This window comes from Protopterus annectens, chromosome 2.part0, assembly GCF_019279795.1.
Source record: "Protopterus annectens isolate FY-2018-M chromosome 2.part0, PAN1.0, whole genome shotgun sequence".
NCBI lineage: Eukaryota > Metazoa > Chordata > Ceratodontiformes > Protopteridae > Protopterus > Protopterus annectens.
Window position 1 is genome coordinate 1,843,663,660 of NC_056728.1, and position 21,239 is coordinate 1,843,684,898.

The 21,239-nt window shown below is 33.9% G+C and overlaps 1 protein-coding gene across 1 annotated transcript in view; it reads left to right on the plus strand.

The window, feature by feature from the left end:
* The window catches only part of LOC122792897 (carboxypeptidase B-like), a 531,601-nt gene that overhangs the window by 178,293 nt on the left and 332,069 nt on the right, over nucleotides 1-21,239 (plus strand). Inside the window, exon 5 of the mRNA XM_044060455.1 lies at nucleotides 374-475. Within this exon, the coding sequence (XP_043916390.1) occupies nucleotides 374-475 (102 nt within the window). The remainder of the gene's footprint in view (nucleotides 1-373; nucleotides 476-21,239) is intronic.

Here is a 21,239-nt window from a genome sequence, read left to right on the forward strand (position 1 = left end):
AGAAAAATGATCAGACTTCAGCAACAATTTCCCAGTCATGTCTTAACCTTCCTAGCAAAAGGTTCTGGGCTTACAAATGTGTTTTGTCTGATTGGCCAATGTAATCCAACAGCAGCATCCATTTCCTGAAAAGTATCCATCAGTTGGGTATACAGACTTTGGAAAATATAGATGACAGTGCTGTACAACAAAATATGTTTTCTCCAGGTCTGGGATGCTACCTTTGTAGTTTGAACTTGAGTATAAGCCACAGGTAAACTGGTGCATCTTTGTGTGCAGCTTAAACTAACAAGTTACTTCAACCTGCTGTATGCATTATTCTACAAAATGTACAAGTCCTTAGTATTAAATGTTAATTTCTTGAATGTCTAAGGTTGTTGCTTGGACAGCTCAGATGGCATCAACTTATTCATCTCTGGTTACACGAGAAGAGATTGGAAATTCCTATAAAGGGCGTCCCATGTATGTTCTTAAGGTACACATTTTACCTTTTTTGTAAGGTAGTTTTGTTTATTCTATTATATTTTTCTCTGCAATGATTTTAAAGAAAGCTCAAGTGTTAATTTTTATACATACTGGACATTTTTCCATTAATGGTTTATTTCATGCATATGCTGTTTTTTATACTTTAACCTTAGGAGTCATAAATTTAAGGAGACTTTTCATGAGCACACAATAACTTTCATGTATTTATGTGTTTGTTAACCAGATGAAGAACTGGTCCAAGGACTATTTTCAGCTATGACCTAAGCCAGAGACAGAAGGAACAAATACAGATGACATAACACCAACCTAATACAGCATTCAGCATCATAACGACACTTATGGCAGTTACTTTAAAATAAAAGCATAAATAAATAACTTAATTAATTTACAATTGCAATACAAACTTGTCAATGCCAACAAGTAATGTCAATGGGTCTAGTTCTAAAATTTGAACTTTCACAAGTTAAAATTTCTTATGGTCGAGACCATAAGATTGAACTTGTGAAGGTTTGAATTTTAAATAAAAAAATAAAAACAAAAAAAAATATTTTATGTTTTTGCAAGCCCCCTTGCACCCCCCCACATCCCCTGCTAATTAAATATACCAACTCTGAGATCGCACTACAGTAAGGAAAATGGTAAATATACCATTCCGTGCCGTACACCATTCTCCATTTAAACTGTTCGAACTTTCACAAGTTCGATCTTATGGCCTCGACCATAAGAAATTTGAACTTGTGAATGTTCAGATTTTAGAAGTAGACCCATGTCAATATGCCCATTACAATGCAAGTATCACAATGTCTAACACAGTAATACAGCTTCAGATGAAAATTGCAGAAATACATATAATATTTGTGTTAAATCTGAATGTTCTACTTTAAACAATAACTGAAAGTCTAGAAGGCGGCTGTTGTATTTGAAAAATGAAGGAGTAATTTTTGTCACCTGCTGTCTCCATGGCGCTACATCTATATTCTTGCAAGAGAATTCATTAGTTTGTAGTTAACTAGTGTCTGATTCCACCTCTTATCTAGTGCTAGACTAAAGAAAAGATATTTTAAAGAAACAATCTTCCAGTTTCTTAGATCTCAGTGGATAATGATATATGACAATATTCAGCTTATGAGCCATGGGTGGACAGTACTCCTGATGTAACAATTTTAGCAAAGTTAGCACCCTGTTACTTCTAAGTATTACTGGAAGCCAGCTATCTATGTTTATGCCCAAGCAGACATCCCTTGGAGTTAGACACAGTAAAAAATTAGCAGGTATTATTCATGGCACTTTAAGATCTCTGTACATAGTGTATGCTATAAGCTATGTCTCAAGTTATTAACCCCGCTAGCCTTTCCTGCCTTAGGGGTTAAATAACCAAACAGCTTATAGCAAACTCCTAACTTCCTCAGAACACTGCCAACAGTCATCTTATATAGTGCCTAAAGGAGAGATTAGGGCCCATGCATATAGATGAAAATAATTATAATTATGACCTTCTTCTGTTGAGTGATTTGATGTATCCCTAATGCAGAAGATATACGGCTCACTCAGCTTATGGTTTGTTCTGAATAACATGGTTAAAAGATTCATAAAAAAGATGAGTGACCTCAAAAGTCAAGTAAGTAGCTCTCAGCTGAGTTGAATACTAGCTTATTATTACTAAGCAAGTCACATAACTTCACTTTGGAAAGCCTTCTAGACCAACTGAGAATACTTTGGTAATTTTAACATAAATGAAGACCTCTGCAAAGCATTGTAATTCTGATTATTGCCATATCGGTACAATATTATTAATGAGTAAAGAGAATAATATGAGCCTAATAACTGATTAATAGAAAGTATCAATCAATCAGGAACCCATATCAGAATTAGCCAAAAAGCAAAACTTGAAAATTTTTGATACCCTGATAGCTCTGAAACCATCTGTATCAACCTCACCAAAACCATTTTCCATTCTTGTAAGAAGTAACATATGACCTATTCTTTTTAGTGTTCTTTGTAAATCAACAAAGATGACTTTAATGAGCACTCCATTCTCTATATTAGCACATATGGTACATGTTGTAAGCATAGTGTGTTGGCCATATCTAGAGAGCAGTTAGAGTACTATACCTTTCCAAAATGGTTTCAGTGCTTGGCCTAGTAAATATATTTCATAGCATGTTAAAACAATAGGAGATAAGCAGCCTTTACCATTACAAGTCACAGCAACCTGATGATGGAGATTGAAAGGAAGCTGTACACATCAAAAAAATGAACCATCTTAATTAGGCTTCTGAATGACAGGCAGTGACATTTGCAGAAAGGCTTGCTATAGCTCAAAGTAAGATTGTCAGTTTCTGACCTGGATTTTTTAAGAAGCGTATGGACTTTGGATTTCTTTTATGATGAGCAGCAAATATGCAGCAATTCCTGCTACCTCTACACATCTGAGGAAAAAGTCAGTAAGAAAGTCAGCATTTAAGTGATTTAAAGCCACGAGTGAATGCAAGCTACTGATTGCATGGCTAAGGAAGTAAAAGGGCAAACCTTGTCTCACTCAACTAAGTTGTTTCTGCAGAAAATTACAAAACCCAGTGTGCATTTTGTGGAAGTGGATGAAAGAGGAGAAATTGTGGCAGTTATCAATCCAAAGGAAACATCTCTGTGTATTTTGCCATAGAAGAGCCAAGCAACCTTGAGATATTAAGATTTCCTGAATTTAAGGGTGTTGCAATCCAGCAGTACAAAAAGTGTTTGGAAAAAGTTATGTCATCACAAAGAGAGTTTATTGACTGTTAAAAAAATGTGAATGATTACAGACTGCACCTACAGGAGGTGGGGATATAGGCAGAATATGTATTGAAGTATCTGCAATCCTTAAAACTAAAATGAGATGATCTTGAAATCAGGGGCACACAGTCCAACATTCATATTTATAGACAACCAGAAAATCTTGCAGGGAGACATCTTTTTTTCTACACAGCTGGCTTCTACTTTTTCTTAAGAAAGACTTTGAACCATTCAGAATGAAAGAATACATCAAGCTTTGAGGCCAAAGCCCACAGATCACAATGCCAAGCCTCACTCCATAATCATGTGGCTTCTGCCATTTTATCATAAGGAAGCAGTGTTGCTTGTAGTATGGACTTGTAGATTTTTACACTGTAACAGGTCCACAGTATTTTTAGCAATGATTATTCAAGAAGAGTACAGGATCATTACAGGAGACTAATCCTAAGTTTGGCTTTTCTTTGTGGCAAAGAATTAGATATCCATTCACACACATAGTTCTTGTGATTAAGGACTGGGTCTAGTTGAAAGTTCTTAATTCTATCTTGAAGACCTTAAACTTTTTAAACTGATGATTGATACTGATGTTATGGAGGCAAGAATGAGTACAAAAGTTACACATGATCTGTCAGCAGCCTCCACTCCTACCAAGCAAACAATAGGAAACAAATCAAGGCAGTGAAGAGATAGAAGCATTTTAGCTGATAGTACATAAACCATATGCTTCAGTCTAAATATTTCTGAGACTAAGGTAAAGTAAACTCACCCCTTGTAAAGAAATAAGAAGCTAATATTAGTGGAGCTGTATAGCTATATTCAACAAGCAGAATAATGATATGCAGTGTTTATTTAGGAAGATTGGATTTTTTCATATCTCTGCCTATTTAATTTATATATTTGTGTGCTTGAATGTATAAGTAGGTTGTGGGTCCTTGCTGATTGTCTTATGAGGGGCACTACTTATCCAAGGCAATAGGAGTGATGTATGCTTGCCTAGAACATTAATGGCTAAATCTGCAAACTGTAAATAGGTTGGTGAAAAGTTTAGCTCATTCTACATGGTTCCTAAGTGAACTTAAATGGTTTTATCATACATTTGTACAGTTTACAAGTCAGAGTCAGTCTATGGATCAAAAATGCCTTGTCAATAGCAGTACATAAAAAACAAGTCAGGCCTAGGATGAATTTATGGGTACCAATCCAATCATAACGCTTTGCCTTAAAGGGCGTCAGGGTAAGACTCTCTTTTATATGTAACAGCAGATTATTCCAGAGATGGGAGAAGCATTGGGTAATAAATGTGTCCTCCATCATGTCTTCTGGAGCACTGAGTAATAAATTTGTCCCTCCAGCATACCTTACTTATTTGTTGATGGAGATTCACATATTTAAGTGTTTGTGAAGACATTTCTTTTATGTAGGTGCAGGAGATAGAAGGATTGTTTGGTCAGTGACAGCATGGAATACTAAACATAAATCACCTTCTAGGAATCTATAAGAGACAAAGCATCAAACTTGTCTTGATAATGGACAGTTTTTATTCTGGTGATGTTTTAATTAGAAACCTTTGGGATCTTTCTCACTTGATGCGTTTAAATAAATGCATACTAAAAGAGGAATTATATTCTGTGATTAGTCTGAACAGGACAGAGTATAGAATGATAACTTCTTTTAAGTTCATAGGTTCATAGGTGTTTACCAGGCTAATGACCACAAGGGCCTTTTTAAGCCTAGCCATGCATTCCAAATCTCTGACAAGTTCTGATACCCTTGACAAGTGTAAGCAGGGTTTTGGGAGATGAAACATTTAGAAACAGGTGCCTGGGAGATGAATCATTAACATGTTGCCTGTGTCCATTAGAGACATAGGTGACAAACCAGGGATAAATTTCCTGTTCCCCATCCAATTGTCCAAGATGCACTTGAATTGAGTTAGGGAGGAATTCTGCTTCACATGGATGGGGAGCCTGTTCTATAGACAGGGTAGTCTCTGGGATACGTACCTGTCTCTCCAGCAGGTCCTATTTATATCACAGGCAAGGTTGAAGTCTTCAGAATGGGTAATTCTGATGCTGTTTGTTTTGTGGATATGCAGGAGGTCCATCAGAGTGGGTCTGACAATTCTCTGTACGCAAGCCATAGATCTCCCCTCAAAAGCCTGTAGGAGACAGAATACAGGGATAGGACCTTAAGGTGGTCTGCATAAGACATTTTACATATGTTCTGTATTCTTTCAGTTAGGAATCTCTGTGGACATTCCATTTGCTGGATATGCATGGTTAGGTACATAACTAAAAAATGTAAGAAGTAAAGTACGCAAACCCAAATGACTGCAAAAAATGTTAAAAGAGTACTTCAGAAGGCCACACCAAACATTTGAGCTGAAAACACTTTAATAAATCCACAGTAAAAGCCAGTAAAATGGCAAACATACACACATGTGCTTATGTCAGCCAGTTTTCTATCCACCTTATAAGATAAGGGTCTGTGTTTAGGCCTTTAAGCTTCCTTACAATTACAGCATGGGGATTAAAATAAGATCAGAAAACTATGGGCTATATTCCCCCACCAGCTGCTTGGATTAATTTTTCCTGTTACTGACATTGTAGTGCAGTGTAAGGGGTGCTGCACTCCTGAGGTATTAAACTGAAATCTCATCTGGGTGTGTTAGCAGTAGTTCATGTAGATGTAAAAGATCCCATGGCATCTGTTGAAAAGAGTAGTCCCCTGGTGCCTTGGCCAAGTTCCCCTGAGACAGTATACATACCACCTTGGGCCTCTGATGAAAAAAGCAGCTGGTATAGTTGAACTAACTGTGTTAACAAAGTATATATAAAATAAATGCATAAGTAGCAGCAGTGTGTGTGTGTGTGGGGGGGGCATAGCCCTGTATGTCATAAGGTGCAAGGGATAAAGGCCCCCTTGCAAAAATGGTACTGCCGCAAGTTTTAAGATTCATCACTTTTCACACTTTACTTCAGCTACCTGCATAACTCATAATTGCATGTTTCCTAGCCTCCTAATACAGCTTCATTTTTTTCAGCCAGTGAACTATATAGCATTTAGTCCTTCTCCACTTTTCATTAACATAGTAAACATATTTTTGAGTACCATGTAACTGCAGATTTATGGCTAAGAGTCTTTAAACAATTCCCCTTCTAGTTACAAAACATAATTAAGTAATCTGAATAAATCTCAAGACAAAGAACAGAATGTATATGGTGCAGGCAAACGGGTCCTCCAAAAAGGCAAATAGCAATATCCAAAAGAAATGGAGGTTCCAGACCATGGCTGATAAAACCATAGAATTTATTACTTTCACATATAAAAAACAAGGTGAGCGCATTAGAATGTGGGCTACGATGGGTAGGGGTCTGAATGATAAAATCTCTATCCAGCCCATATTATCCAGTAGACCACTTAAAAGGTGAAACTGTCACTTCATTAGGTATATGTACTATTGCTTAGGGTTTTATATGAATACATGTATACTTCATATGCATTCATTCTATATTTATACACTTTATATTTGTGTACATAATAGTTGTGTGTTTTTCCACATATACTCTTTGCTGCTTATTTTTTTTATATATTTTTTTATGTTTATATTCTAGTTATTTATATATTATGTTTTAAATGTTGCTTTAAGCATTGTTCTTTACTTAACTGAATGAGCCTCAGCATTGGTTGACGCTATTTTAAAATGAAGGAAATTGGATATTGCATTGTCTGATGAAGCAGCTTTTAGACTGTGAAAGTGCTCACCTTGGTTTTTATCTGTGAAAGTAATACATTTTATGGTTTTATCAGCCATGGTCTGGAACCCCCTTTTCTTTTGGATAATCTGAATAAATATTAAACCTTATGAAGGTTAGTTAATTGTACTGCAAACTGATGAATAAAAGGGTTCCTATCAGATGACTGAAGACACATTTTGTCAAATGCGTCTTGGTCGAACTTGAAATGTCGAAAAGGCAAAATCTCAAAGCAGCATATAAGCAAATTCTTTCCCTGGGGAAAGAAGTCACTTGGCCGCTTCAGTCACTTTGCCATTTTCGGCACTGTAGTGCGATCTCGGAGTTGGTATATTTAAGTAGGGGGGTGTGGGGGGCACAGCCCCCACATCAGGAGTGTGTGGGGGGGTAAAGCCCCCCACTTTATACAATGTTTTAATGTCTTTTTTTTTTTTGGTAACAGTGATTTTTTTCCCTGGGGAAAAAAACGTTGTCCTGGCTGGTCAATGTCTTGTGAATTCGAACTTTTGAGTTCGATATAACAACGTTCGATCATTTGATCATTTGTTGTTATAATATAGACCCAAATAAAAGACCATGATTTGTTGAGGCCTGCAGTTGCTGTTTATGATTATTGTGAAATTATGTTGATGGATCACATAATGAATGAAGACAATTATGTAAACATATTATGTATGTATATTGTAAATTATCTGATCTTTCCAGTTCATGTAAATCAGCTTCTGGTATCAGTTTTAATCTTGCACCTACCTAGGGACCAGAACTATACCCTCCCACCCTAATAACAGATAAGTGACCAAAAATTAAATTAAAGCATCAGTCAGTATACCATTTTTTATTTATTTTTAAATAGTTGCTCTGTTTTGGCAAGCTACATACCTTACTAGCAGTTACTATAGGACTGCTTTATATTCATTTAAAATAACCTACATCTGCTGTTTAAGCAATATCTCATCTCCTGTATTTAGTTCCATCTCCTGCCAAAGACCAGTGAGTTATTCCATATTTCCAGTATTATGCCTACTCTGTATACTCACACAACCCCCTTATTCCTTTTAGTCTCTGCTGGATCTGCAGTCTTTGCATATTCCTGCTTGTTTAAATTCCCTATGTTTAACAATTATTTTTTTATAGCCCTTGTCAACCCCCAGTCCACCCCCTCAATCTCTCACATAACTGCATACATTTTCCAGACCTGAAGTGTTGTCCTGTGAAGCAGGTACACCATGCTGCTGCTCTGGTTATATTTGTGCACCTTCTTTACTCCATCTGTGCATCCTAGTTTACCTTCTTGACAAGCAAATACTGTTCTGCTCAACTTGCATTCACCTAGAAAAACTTTTTTCATTTTCTTCTGGCTTCCTTCCCTTTCCTCTAAATATCTATCTTCCATGCACCACTCCCCCACCCTTTAAATCTTGACTACCCCTACTTTTTGAATATATTCGTATTCACTATACATTCTTCTTGCCTATTTTAATGTCTACTTAGTATGAAATGTTTTGCGCAGCCAGCTACTTTTATGACAGAAACTTCATATAATATTAATCCTTTACATGTGACTTATCTAATTTTGTACTATGCTTGATTTAATTGTAACCTTTGCCAAATCCTGTGACATTTTTACTGTAACCAATTGTTAATTACTTCTCCATGTATATGTGTATAGAACTTTTGCAAATGTTAAATCTAGTACTATGTTATGTTCATGTTGATGTTTTTGTGGAGCTTTTCTCCCCAGGCCTCCACTGAAAATGGGCTCTTACTGGTCCAGTGGACTATCTGGTGGTAAACAAATGCCAATAAATAAATAAATAAATAAATAAATGCTATAGTCCCTACTTTATTGTGTGTTCATGTTGTGTCATATACTTTTCTCAGTTTCATTTCTGTCTTAATAACTGTTATTTGCCCTCTTATAATTCTTTACTGACTTCAACAAGGAAAAGTCATAGGATGTAATAATTGTTTGCAGTGACTAAGAGTGAAGCCTACCAAAACTGCTGTCTCCCCTGTGTCATGCAGGATAAGACAAAGTATTTCCTGTAACAATTCAAGATCTGAATAGGAAAATGATAGTGGGATGTACTTCATCATATGACATGGAAAGGAAGAAACTAAAAAGCATTTAATTGTTTCTGGGAAGTAACCTACATCTAGATGATATTACAGGGAGAAAAAATAACTCTGCTCTGGGATAAAGCTAACTAGATTAGAGAGTGGAGATTACCTTTAATTTCACTTCAAGTTCTGTCTAAGGTATAAGAAAATTGAATGGATCCACTTGTATGACTGAATGAAAATCACTGTCCTAGATATTCTTAGTTGAGCTCAGGTTCATTCTTACAATTACTGGGTCCACTAGGCTCTTAAAAATGTTACCAATCGACAGTTTGTCTCTTTTCTGCATCGTGGTAATGACTGCTGTCAGAAACATATTGACACATTTGCTGTCATTTTATGTTTTGTATATTGATCAAATCTGAGCTTGGCTCATGTAAAGGCAGATACGGGAGTAACAATGCGAACATGATAAATTCTTATATAATTGAATAGGGAGAATTCACACCCAAAGCACACAAGCACACACTTTGATAATGTATTAAAACAAAACAGAGTTAGATTTCAAAATACCGCCTCTTACCTTAGCTAGAATGCACATCAGAGAGGACCTTAGCCCTACCTTGCTTTATATTATTAGCCATGAGACTAAAGAAATTCATGGGAAACTTAGGGTTGCACTATGGAGTGGGCAGTGGGACAACAAGAAATGTGTATGAATTCACTTATGGTTTCATTAAAGCTAAGGCCAGTCTTGTATATAGGCACACTAAAGAATGCAACCTTAAATTCTAATTAAATAAACATGATTAATCATGCTTGTAGCACAAGGTACAAGATTTATTAAAACTAGTAACCATTTTCATCTACTGTAAACGGACTACTTCAGACTAAATGATTAAATAGGTCTCATCTTCTTTAAAGACAATTACACCAATAAAAATGTAAATGTGACTAATGAGACTGGCATGGATTAGACATCTTATAAAGTGCAAATTCTACATTTAAATGACCAGGATGGCTAGGGATCTTCTAGAGGATGCTCATGTGTATGAGGCCTTACCCCACAATCCTGTTGGGGTATTTAACTCCCAACTTTTGGAAATTTTGGAGAGAGGGGAAAGGTTTGTTTTTTTGTCTACTTCTGATATCAAAAAGTTGTACATTAGTAATCCTAGGGATGCCAAGTTTGTGGTGATACCTAAAATTCACAAGAGCATAGATAATCCACCAGGTAGACCAATAAGATTCTGGTAGGGGAGCATACCTTCAAAATATAGGTATGTTCTTGGATTTCCTCCTCAAGGGGTACCTGGATAAGATAATGTCACGCATTAAAAATGGCAAGGAACTGGCTGACTTAATAGGAGGTATGGAATGGTGTAACAACTATTACTGGGCAAGCGTGGACATTAAGTCATTGTATATGAGCATTAAGAACACATATGGGATAGCAACAGTTAGAAATATGTTTGGTGAAGGTCTGTGTACTGATTTTTTGATACATTTGCTGGAATTCTCATTAGAACACAACTGCTTTAAGTTCAGACACCAATATTATTTGCAAAAGGAGTGTACAGCGATGGGGGAATCGTATGCCCCTGCTTATGCTATTTTGTTTATGAATTATTTTGAGAATCATTACATTTACAACACTGAGTTTCACAAACAGAAAATAATTGTGTTTAAAAGGTACATAGATGATCTAATTTTATATATGCAGGGGTGGTATGTGGGATTACTAGGATTTTATGCACAGCTTGGAAAACAATGAGTTTGGTCTGGAATTTACTTTTCGTACTAATGGGGCAGCCATGCAATTTTTTGACTTAGAATTTTTTTGTGGGAGAAGATAAGGTTGAGTTCAAGCCATTCATTAAGGAGATGGCTGTTAATAACTTTCTCATAGCAGACAGCATGCATGCACAACATTTAGTGACCTCATTGCCATATGGTGAGTTTCTTCGTATTGTAAATAATCCTTCAAATAAATCGAGGTTAGGGGAGGAATTCTACAAGGTCAGATCTAAATTATTAAGCAGAGGATACAGCAGTACTATGCTTCACTCAGCGGAACATAGAATTAGAGCAAAGCTGGGGGAAGTTTATACCAGTAGAGAGGGTAGGATGGTTGAAAGAGAATCTGCACATCATTTAAGGAACACAGAGGGCAATGATGATGATGAGGGTAGAATATTTGTTGCTAACAGATTCTCCCCATTGTCTGATGTACTCAGGAATATAGTTGATAGATGTTGGCCCATAGTTCACAGTGATGTCAGCCACAAAGGAAGGTTTCCTGAGAGGGTTACCTTTTCGTATAGTAGGTTCTTGAATTTGAAAGACTTATTGAATATGGGCAGATTGGGCGGCCACTGTGGTGCAGTGGTTAGCATTGTCACCTCACAGCAAGAGGTTTTCCGGTTCAATCCTCAGCTGGGGTGCCTTCTGTGCGGAGTCTGCATGTTCTCCCTGTGGTCACGTGGGTTTCCTCCGGGTGATCCCGTTTCCTCCCACATCCCAAAGACATGCTGCAGGTGGATTGGACACTCTAAATTGGCCCTAGGTGTGAGTGTGTGTGTGTGTGTGTGTGTGTGTGTGTGTGTGTGTGTGTGTGTGTGTGTGTGTGTGTGTGTGTGTGCCTTCTGTGGAAGGTTGGGCGCTGGGCTGGCAACTCGACACTGTAAAACTCCACTGCCAATCATAAGCGGACAGGTGATCCGCTGTGGCGATCCCTAACTGGGAAAAGCTGGAGGAAGAAGAAGAAGATTGAATATGGGCAGATTACAGGTAGATCAAGTAAGAAACGGTAGTTTTCCTTGTGGAAGATGTAAATTGTGCCATAAGATTAAAAATTTAGATGGGGTTAAAATCAATGGAAAGACATATAAAGCTCAGGGCCATTATACTTGTGAATCCTGGGGTGTGGTTTACATCATTGGTTGTGATTGTACCCCAGCAAAATGGTATATTGGGCAAACCAAGAGAGCGATGAGGAAACATATTAGGGAACACTTGGGGATATCAGAAGGGGGAGATTGAAAAGCACAGTAGCAGATAATTTCAACAAGTTTCATAGTAGCTCAGAGACTATTTCTTTCTTTAGTGTGCTGCAGCTATTTCAGGGATCCAGTAAAAATTAGCTAACGTACAAAGTTTGCCATTATATTTAATTATTACAAATGTATACATTCCTTTAGGATCATTAAAGGATTCCATGATCTTAGGAATTACAGTGGATTTTCTCCAAAGAATAGCAGTTCCTCTCCTCATTTTGTTAAAAGAAGGATATGATAACATTTCATAACCTAAGTTATTTAAATATTCTATATCTTTACCTATCAAGTGAGTCTCTTGCAAGAATATAATGTCTCCTGTATTTAATTTTGGATATCTTGTTAATGATTTTCTTTTGTTACCATTATTTAGTCCATTTACATGGTTAATAGATTAAAATACTCCATACTGTGAATATAAAAAGATTTCTTTCAAAAGATAATATGACATTTAACCACCATATTAATGTAATTATATATACGACTCTAATATATTCGTCCGATACAATCTTGACATTCCAGATTTTTTTGAATTCTTCCTTTTTACAAACTACCAAAATTCAAAAATAAAAACAAAGACAAGTCTACAACTATAACTGTATATAATACTAATAAAACATAACCTACCATGGATTCCAAAGGTCCTAGTCTGCCTGTTGAATAGCCAACATATTAAACTATCACTCTATCCAGCAATACCTATAAATTCATCCAAAAAACTCGCCAAAAGCTACCCTGACTTACAAATAATTAATATAATATTATATATAGGTCAAAATAATAAGAGACTATTGATTTATTATATATTTTGCCATTTTAAACTAATGCCCCCATTACTATGTACGTGTTTAATAATCCTCTTCTATTAATCATAGAAATTAAATAATCTAACTAATAGTATACTACATACCTATCTATAAAATAGTAGTATAAATTACCCATTTAATATTCCTAAATTATTTACTCATTCAACTTTATTATAAATAGATCTCTAAATAAATAAGTATAACATAGTGGGACCTGAAGAGATAAAGACATCTGTAAACTTGCAAGTCACAAGTAATCTTATCATACTAAACTACAATACAAAAAAGAGATCAATGTACATATATATTTATCATATCAAAAGATACACACACACACTCATATTTATTGCTCTGACAAAAAGCTCGGAATTAGTTATTCAAGTATAAGTGCCTATATTTCAAATTTCTGTGATACTCTTAACACATCAAATATAAAATGTTTAAAAAATGTTAGCTTATTAAACTACTTTATAAAATAATCACATTACTGAGAATGAAAAGAATGTGTTACTATTTCTATGGAGTAAAAAAAAATGCAGTCTATATTGTATTAAAAAATTACAAAGTATTCAGTTTAAATCTCATTGTCCTTTCCTGGACTGAAGCATATTGAAAAAATCTGTTTTAAAATGAATGTACTGATTCAGCAATAAAACACTCATGTTTCAACTTTGACTTATAAAATGAGTTATTTTAGGTAGTCTTAATGAATCTAATAAAATTCAACATGTAAAAAGCTTCAGGGTTCACATGACTAAGCTTCAAATTTCAGCTTTCATATTATTTTAGAAGTTTTTTATGATTTTCTATGTAATGTATATGAGATCCTGTACATTCACATTTCTGTCATATACAGGTATATGCAATAGACATCTCTCTTAAAAGCAGTTTGTTATTTAAATATATTTTTGTCTTGTTTCCCAGTAGTATTTTACATTATTCTATATATCTTGTATATGGCAAATAGCAATTTAATCATCACTTCTATATTAAATATCATAGTATGTGCACATATTTCTTAATTTACTGATGCTGCTATTTTATTAATCTTACATAGAGATTGCATTCCTTGTGTATATGCATTTTCATAAGATGTTTACTCTTATTCATTCTAATATTACAAGCAATCTTGACTATGTATAAAATAATTCCTGCTTATTTAATTTGAATACATGTGTTTAACCATTGTGAGCCACTGTTCTTACCTAAGCTTTACATGCTGACATCAGAATCTGTTAACACCATGTGAAAATGACAACTCAGATCACACAGCTGCTGCTAATTTCCTCTGTAAGGTTCTCATTTTTTTAGTTGTTTTAAGCTGTTGTAATTAGTAACAAACCTCAAACTTTACTTCTTTCAGTTAATAAGTTTAGTTAAATAAAATATATGAAGTCGTTCACTGTAAATATAGTAAACAAATAAATCTAATCCATTATAGTCCTCATCATGAAAAAATGCTTTAGTTTCAAATATAAATACATATTTACATATGTTTTGAAGCTTAAATTCCAGTACAGACCTTTTACTTAAAAGGCACATCTATTGTTTCAAAAAAATAATAGTCCAGCAATCAATGAATGAGTCATTTGTTCTAGGCTTTTTAATTTTAGAAGCAATTTTCCACAAATTCAACTCACTCTCTCTCTTCAGAGATACACTGTTCCACTCCATTTCCTCAGTATTAATAATTCTGTTGATGTTAACAAAGTGGATGCCTTCTCCAGTGTGTTAAATATTTTGGTTTCTTCAGAATGAAATAATTTGATCTTTGCAGGAAATGCCAAATTGGCTTTAATATTGTTCTTTTTAAGTTTCTTGATCAGTGGTAAACAGGATTTTCTTTTACTCATTACTTTACTAGAACAGTCATTGTCAAATCTGACTACATGTTCAACTCTTTTAATAGGTGGGGTGCACCATGTTGCTTTTAATAATTTATTTTTTTTCTAAGCTAGACATGAACTTAACTGTAACTGAGCATGGTTGTGAGTTTTCCTTCTTAGAAGGTGCTCTCTGGGATCTATGTGCTCTTTCAATTTCAAAAGATAAAGTTTCAGATAGATTTAATGTTTTATGTAGCCAGGTAGTTAAGAAATGTATTACATTGTCTCCCACATACTTTTCAGGTATACCATAAATTCTAATGTTATTTCATCTCAGTCTATTTTCTAAATCATAGAGTTTTCTATAAGCCAGTGATTTTATTTTAAAAGAAATTCAATATGAGACTCACCTTTGAGTTATTCTGTTTTCATGATCATTCAAAGTCTCTTCCATACTGCTAATTTGTATCCCTTTTTGTTTCATAAAATTTCAAAATGTTCCATGGCCTTTCTGGTCTCTTCTTTAAACATTCTAGTTTTGTATCCAATTTGTCTATTCTAATTAATATATTCTATATACTAGATAATATTGACTGAATGTATTTTTTAGCACAAGAATCCTGGGCACCATTTCTTGAGTGACTCATGTTGAAGTCTCATCTCTCTTAACCAAACAATCAAAATTCTTACAGAAACATAATTTCTTTTGATGAACACAAAGCTATAAATCTTTTCTCTATTAATGAATAAAATTAGCTAGCAAGTATCTTCAAATTTTAATTTTTCAATTACATTTTCTATCAGAGAAAAGTTTTCAATCATAGTGCTTTCACTAGTTGCTGCTCTCAGTTAGCCATCTTGGCTATGCCCCACTTGTAGCTTTCTTATGTATTTTTCAATGCAGGTAGACCAGCCCACTACCTACTGCCATTAGATGGAATGTCCCAGTCATCATAAGGTGAAAATACACAAAAGATTGCTTGGGAGTGCTACCACAAAAAATAACTTAAACAATCTCTCTGGATGGGGCAGTTTCAAGTATTAGCAACCTTTAAAATGATTTAAAGTAAAAGAAAATCAGCAAATAAATCATACGTAAAGTAGTAGTGCTCTAAACAGTTAACTGAAGTACAAAACAAAAATAAATCAATCTCTTATCTGCCAAAGATGGAGCAGATTTAATTCAGGACCCTCTCAGAATGTGGTGAGGGTGCCAAGCAGATGGGAGTTCTGGGAAAATGAGCAGGAGACAATTTGTAGTTAGGAAGTTTTACTCAAGTACAATACTGGTTTGCTGGGTATGTACTTAGTATTATGGATATATGGAAAACAATGGGCGGGAAAGTACTTAAGCAGTTTACAAAACAGACAATAGCAATGAAAGAGGACAAGGAAGGACTTTAGAAGTTGGATTACCATAAGGGCAGAAACCAGAGACACAGACTTTTAAAACCAAAATAGGAAAAGGGTGGGGAAAATTCAAACTAAACATCTGACTAGCTAAAGAGGGATCCAATCAAATAAAACCAATGTTGGAGCTCTAGTCCTATGATACTGAGCTATAGGTCAATAGCCCCAGGTATGTTACAATTTCAGAAACTTTAGCTTAATGTCTCCGTGGGGGCTTGGGCAGACACAAAGGACAGGGGAAAGCAGTAGCAAAGTAAATACAAAGGCACTGGAATGCAACCATAAGTAGGCAGTTGATTAGCAGAATATAACACTCTAGCAGCAAAATGTGAATATAAAGTGCTATAAAAGCAATGAAGCACCCAATAACAGAAAATAATTTACAATACTTCACTACTGCAATTCCACCACAGTTTAAGGCACCAGATTATAAATCTTGCTTTATATTTCCACCTGCACACTACGACAATTTTAACTATTGGCTAGGAAGCCATGAAGACAATGGGCATAGCATTCAGAACTTCAATGTCAAGGTGCTTAGATGTCTTGATTAACTTATAGCCAAGATGGATTAGCTAGGCAGATAGGTATCAGTGTTGTTGTGCAAGCATAGATAAGAGTTGTAGGTTTGAATCTCTGTTTCCCCAGTTTATATACAATAATCATCATGCGCATATAGTATTGAGAGTGACAGAGCAATAACTGAATGTACAGAATGGAAAATTGTATTTCATGTCAAGGCTAGATGACATGTGATACTCACTATCAGGGGTTGGCATAATGCTTAAGGTGTTGACATTACAGGTGCAAGGTACAGGGTTTGATTCTCACCTTTAGGATAATTGGCTCAGCTTAAAATGGCCCACAAGGGTAGTTAGCTTAGTACTCATCTATGAACCTATGAAAATCACAATATGACATATTTTAGAATATAATTCTATAATCTCTTCTTACAGATTGACTGACATATACCTGCTGGAACATATTCAAAGCATGGCTATGAGGAGAATACCTTCTTGAAAGATCAGAGTTATTCTGATAAATTAATTTAGTTGAATTTAAATTGCATTTAATTCATATAGGGTGGCCATAGACAAACTTTGGTTTGCTTATAAAATTTCTTTAAAAAAACACTTTATTTTGGTTTTAACAAGTCCAACAACATTTAAAACAGTGTATAACAAGATAAACAATTACTATTTGCAAAAGTCCATAACAAGAATATTTATATATTCTTAAGCATTAGTATTTTTCCAGTCATTGAGCTTTTGTCAAGATATGTACTGATGAGTTATGTTTAAAGTTCTCATTCTTACAGTTGATAACTCATTTTTATAGACAGTTTTAGCTGGCACACAAATTCACCAATTACTAATTCAGTTTTACATTTCCAGATTTTTTATAACTTTTTTTGCAATGGCAAGTATTGTCCAAAGAAGAGGTATTTGAGAAATAGGTACAGCTGCTGGAATTCGGGTATTAAATAGTATCAAGAAGACAGTAATAATCCAACTGTCTGACCACAAAGTTTGCGTAAAGTTTCTAAAATCAATCCAAAAGGAAGTCACCAACTTACAATTTATTATCATGTGTAACCAATCAGCATTAAGAACTTCATTACACCTCTAGCATTTCATTTTTCCTGTTTAACATATTTGTGTGAATTTTGAGATGTAAGATTTCCATGTATAGAGCTTCCAATAAATTGAGGACATTGACTTTCCTACAGATTTTAAGAACGTTTTATTCAGTTCTGAAAATTTCTGAAAAGTCCCAGATTGTCATATCTAGGGTAACAAATTCAGTTCAAATAATCTTGTATACAGTTTGTAAATATGACATCCTATTGGGTGTCCCACTATTAATATTAGAGAATAGATCTAAGATTTTTGGAACAGGTTTAGTTTGAAGATCTATTAATATTTTGATTTTATCCTGAATATAGTCTTTATAGGTATGTATATCTAGTGAGCTCTGTGCTATATCTTGCTATTAATTATTCAACAGAATGCATTTTGTTTCCATTAAGAAATTGATGCCAACATATTAGGTCACTATTCATGAGAGCTGCCATTGTGTTTGCATTAAAATATACTAAGCATCCATTAGTGAATGCAATGGGGAATAATAGGATTAGTAATTCCTTGAATAAGTAATTTGAATTCATAAACCTTTTAAAGACTGAAATGATTTGGTTAATAAAAGGCATAAAATAAACTTGTGTCTTTCATTCAGAACAAAATCTTTTAGAACCCAGTAGAATATATTGACATCCAGTTTTATATACAAATATAATAAGCTGTTGTTGCCTATTAATATTTTCTCATGTAAAGATTTCCAATAAGAGACATATGAAGAATCTAACCACAATAATATTACTTTAATAATTACAGCAGTAGTATATAGCTCAATGTTTGGAAACCCAATGCCACCTTAATGTTTGGAAACCCAATACCACCTTCCACACATATTTTGACATGCCAGTCTAAAGATACCCTTGTTTTTTTTAGAGTACCATAAGAATTTAAGTAAGGTAGAATTTATTTTTCTTATAATTTTTCTGGTGGGATTAATAATTGGCTATAGTATAAGAGTTTTGATAAAATATAATTTTCATCATGGTGAGTCTACCTTCCATTGTAAAGAATACCTTTTTCCAATTGTCTGTTAACTTTATGATTTCATCTAAGTGTTTATAGTTTATAAATATGGAACCTTTGTTCTTAGATTCAATAGTGATACATTTTTACTTGATTTTAAACAAGTGGTTATTTTTTGTTTATAAGCAATGTTTTAGTTTCATTATGAGTAAATTTCGGACCTGAAACCTTTTCAAAATAATCCAAGGCTTTGAGTATATGATCTAACAAGTGTCATACGTCACTACATGTCAACAGTATGTCATCAGCACAATGGATTTTTGATGAATAATCTTCATTTATTTTGAAGCATTTAATATTTATATTAGATCTTATATACTTAGCATCTGGTTATTTAGTTACAGCAAATAATAAAGGGAAAATAGGGCAACATTCTTTTGTACCTTTTGCTATATTAAAGTTTCTAGATAGAAAGGAACCTATCTTGACAAAAGATACTGAATTGCTATAAAGTATTTTAATTAATGTTGTAAAAAAACTATAATTAATTTCATATTTTAAACAAATAAGGCCAGTTCACTGAATATTTAGACTTATTATTGATAGTTCTTTTTTATTTTTATTTGGTATATCAGTTAATGAAAAACTCTTATAATATTGTCTTCTACTCTTCTGTTTATTATAAAGCCATCTTGACCTTCATTTATTAAACCCAGGAGTATATGGATTAGCCTTTTTGCTAGTATAATCATGAACATTTTGTAGTCTACATTCAAATGTGAGATAGGGTGATAGGAAGCACATGATAAAGGATCTTTATTTGATTTTAAAATAGGTGTAATTATATATAACCTCTGAAAGGTGGGAGTATTAGCAGAGCTATTGACTTCTTCAAAGACATTCAGTAAGGTTTTTAAAATATTGTCAGGTAGCAGTTTCTACAATTCTGGGATGATACCATCTAATTCTGGAGCCTTTTTGGTTTTGAGACTTTTAATGTGGTCTTTTAATTCTTTAAAAGAAAATTACTTATCAATTTTACTTTTCTGTTCTTTAGTTAATTTATGATGCATATTTTCCTTTAAAAAACTATCAATTAGTTTATTATTATCTACGTTTTTCAGAATTTTATTAATTTTTTCATATTTACTAAAACATTGTAATATGTCATTTAGATTCATGATTTAGATTTCCCTCCTCTTTATATGCAATCTCTTTCATGTGATTTATTTTTTTTATATTTTTTATCTAATCTAGATTAGATGTAGATTCTTTGGGTTTACTGAAAAAAACTGTAGTTTAATTTTTCCAGATTGATTGAGATCTTGTATTGAAGTATTTCCTGATATTCCTGATTCAGCTTTTTTACTCCATATTTGTGGCTTTTTCTATGGCTTTAAGTTTAACTTTATCTATATTAGATTGTGGAGCAATGAAGTCCTTGTCCCATTCTTTCCTTTTACATATATACCAGTGTATAGCTTTACCAAATAAATAGACTTTTAAGGGGTCCCGTAATATAGCATCTGTCACATCCCCACTGTTATTAAATTCTATGAATTGATTAATTTCACTCAAAAAACAATCATTAAAACCCTTTTTAAAAGGATGTATGCAGGTAACCTTTGATAATGAATTAAAATATTCGAGCTAAATATTAGAGTAAATGTAATGGCATTATGATCAGACAAAGGGCACAGGACTATTCATACATCTTTTGTTTTTGAGTAAAGCTCATTTGATAAAAAACTTTATCAATATTGGTTTGTGTTCTATATCTGAAGGAATACTGTGTATACTTTAAAGCGCTTTGTAGTTTTAAGTCTAAAATATTCCTTATATCCATTAAACCTGTATAGTGATTTAAATGTTTTGCTGTAGAAGATAGTCTGATTCTTTTCTCATTAGAGGTGTCTTTATTTGATAAAATAAAATTAAAGCCTTCAGTTATTACCACATTTCCTTTTGAATATAATGTCATAATGTCTAGGAACTTCTTGGCTGTTTTAGGTCCTATTCCAGGAATCTAATAAGTATTTATGAGAATGTAATGCTTTTTATCTATTTGTACTATCACCCGTCCCAGCATACCATTCTTGTCAGAATAAGTGTCAACTATTTTAGGTAAACCTAGTGTTTTCTTCCAAAGGATAAGAATACCTCTTCTTTTCAAACTAAAATGAGAACTTACTAAAATTAAGTAGTCCTTTGTTTACAACCTGCCTAAATCTTCAGTCAAAAGATGAGTTTCTGGCAAGAAGACAATATCGGCTTTATGTAATATTACTTAAATGGTTTCTTGTGAAAGGGTTATTCAACCCATTAACATTTAGTGAAAGACATTTATATATTGGCATCTTTGAGAACAAATTGTTTAAAAACTAAAGAACAATGGTTTAGTACAATGAATACAGATCTAACATATATACAACTTGTTACAGACAAACATTCTAGAACTAGTTTAAAA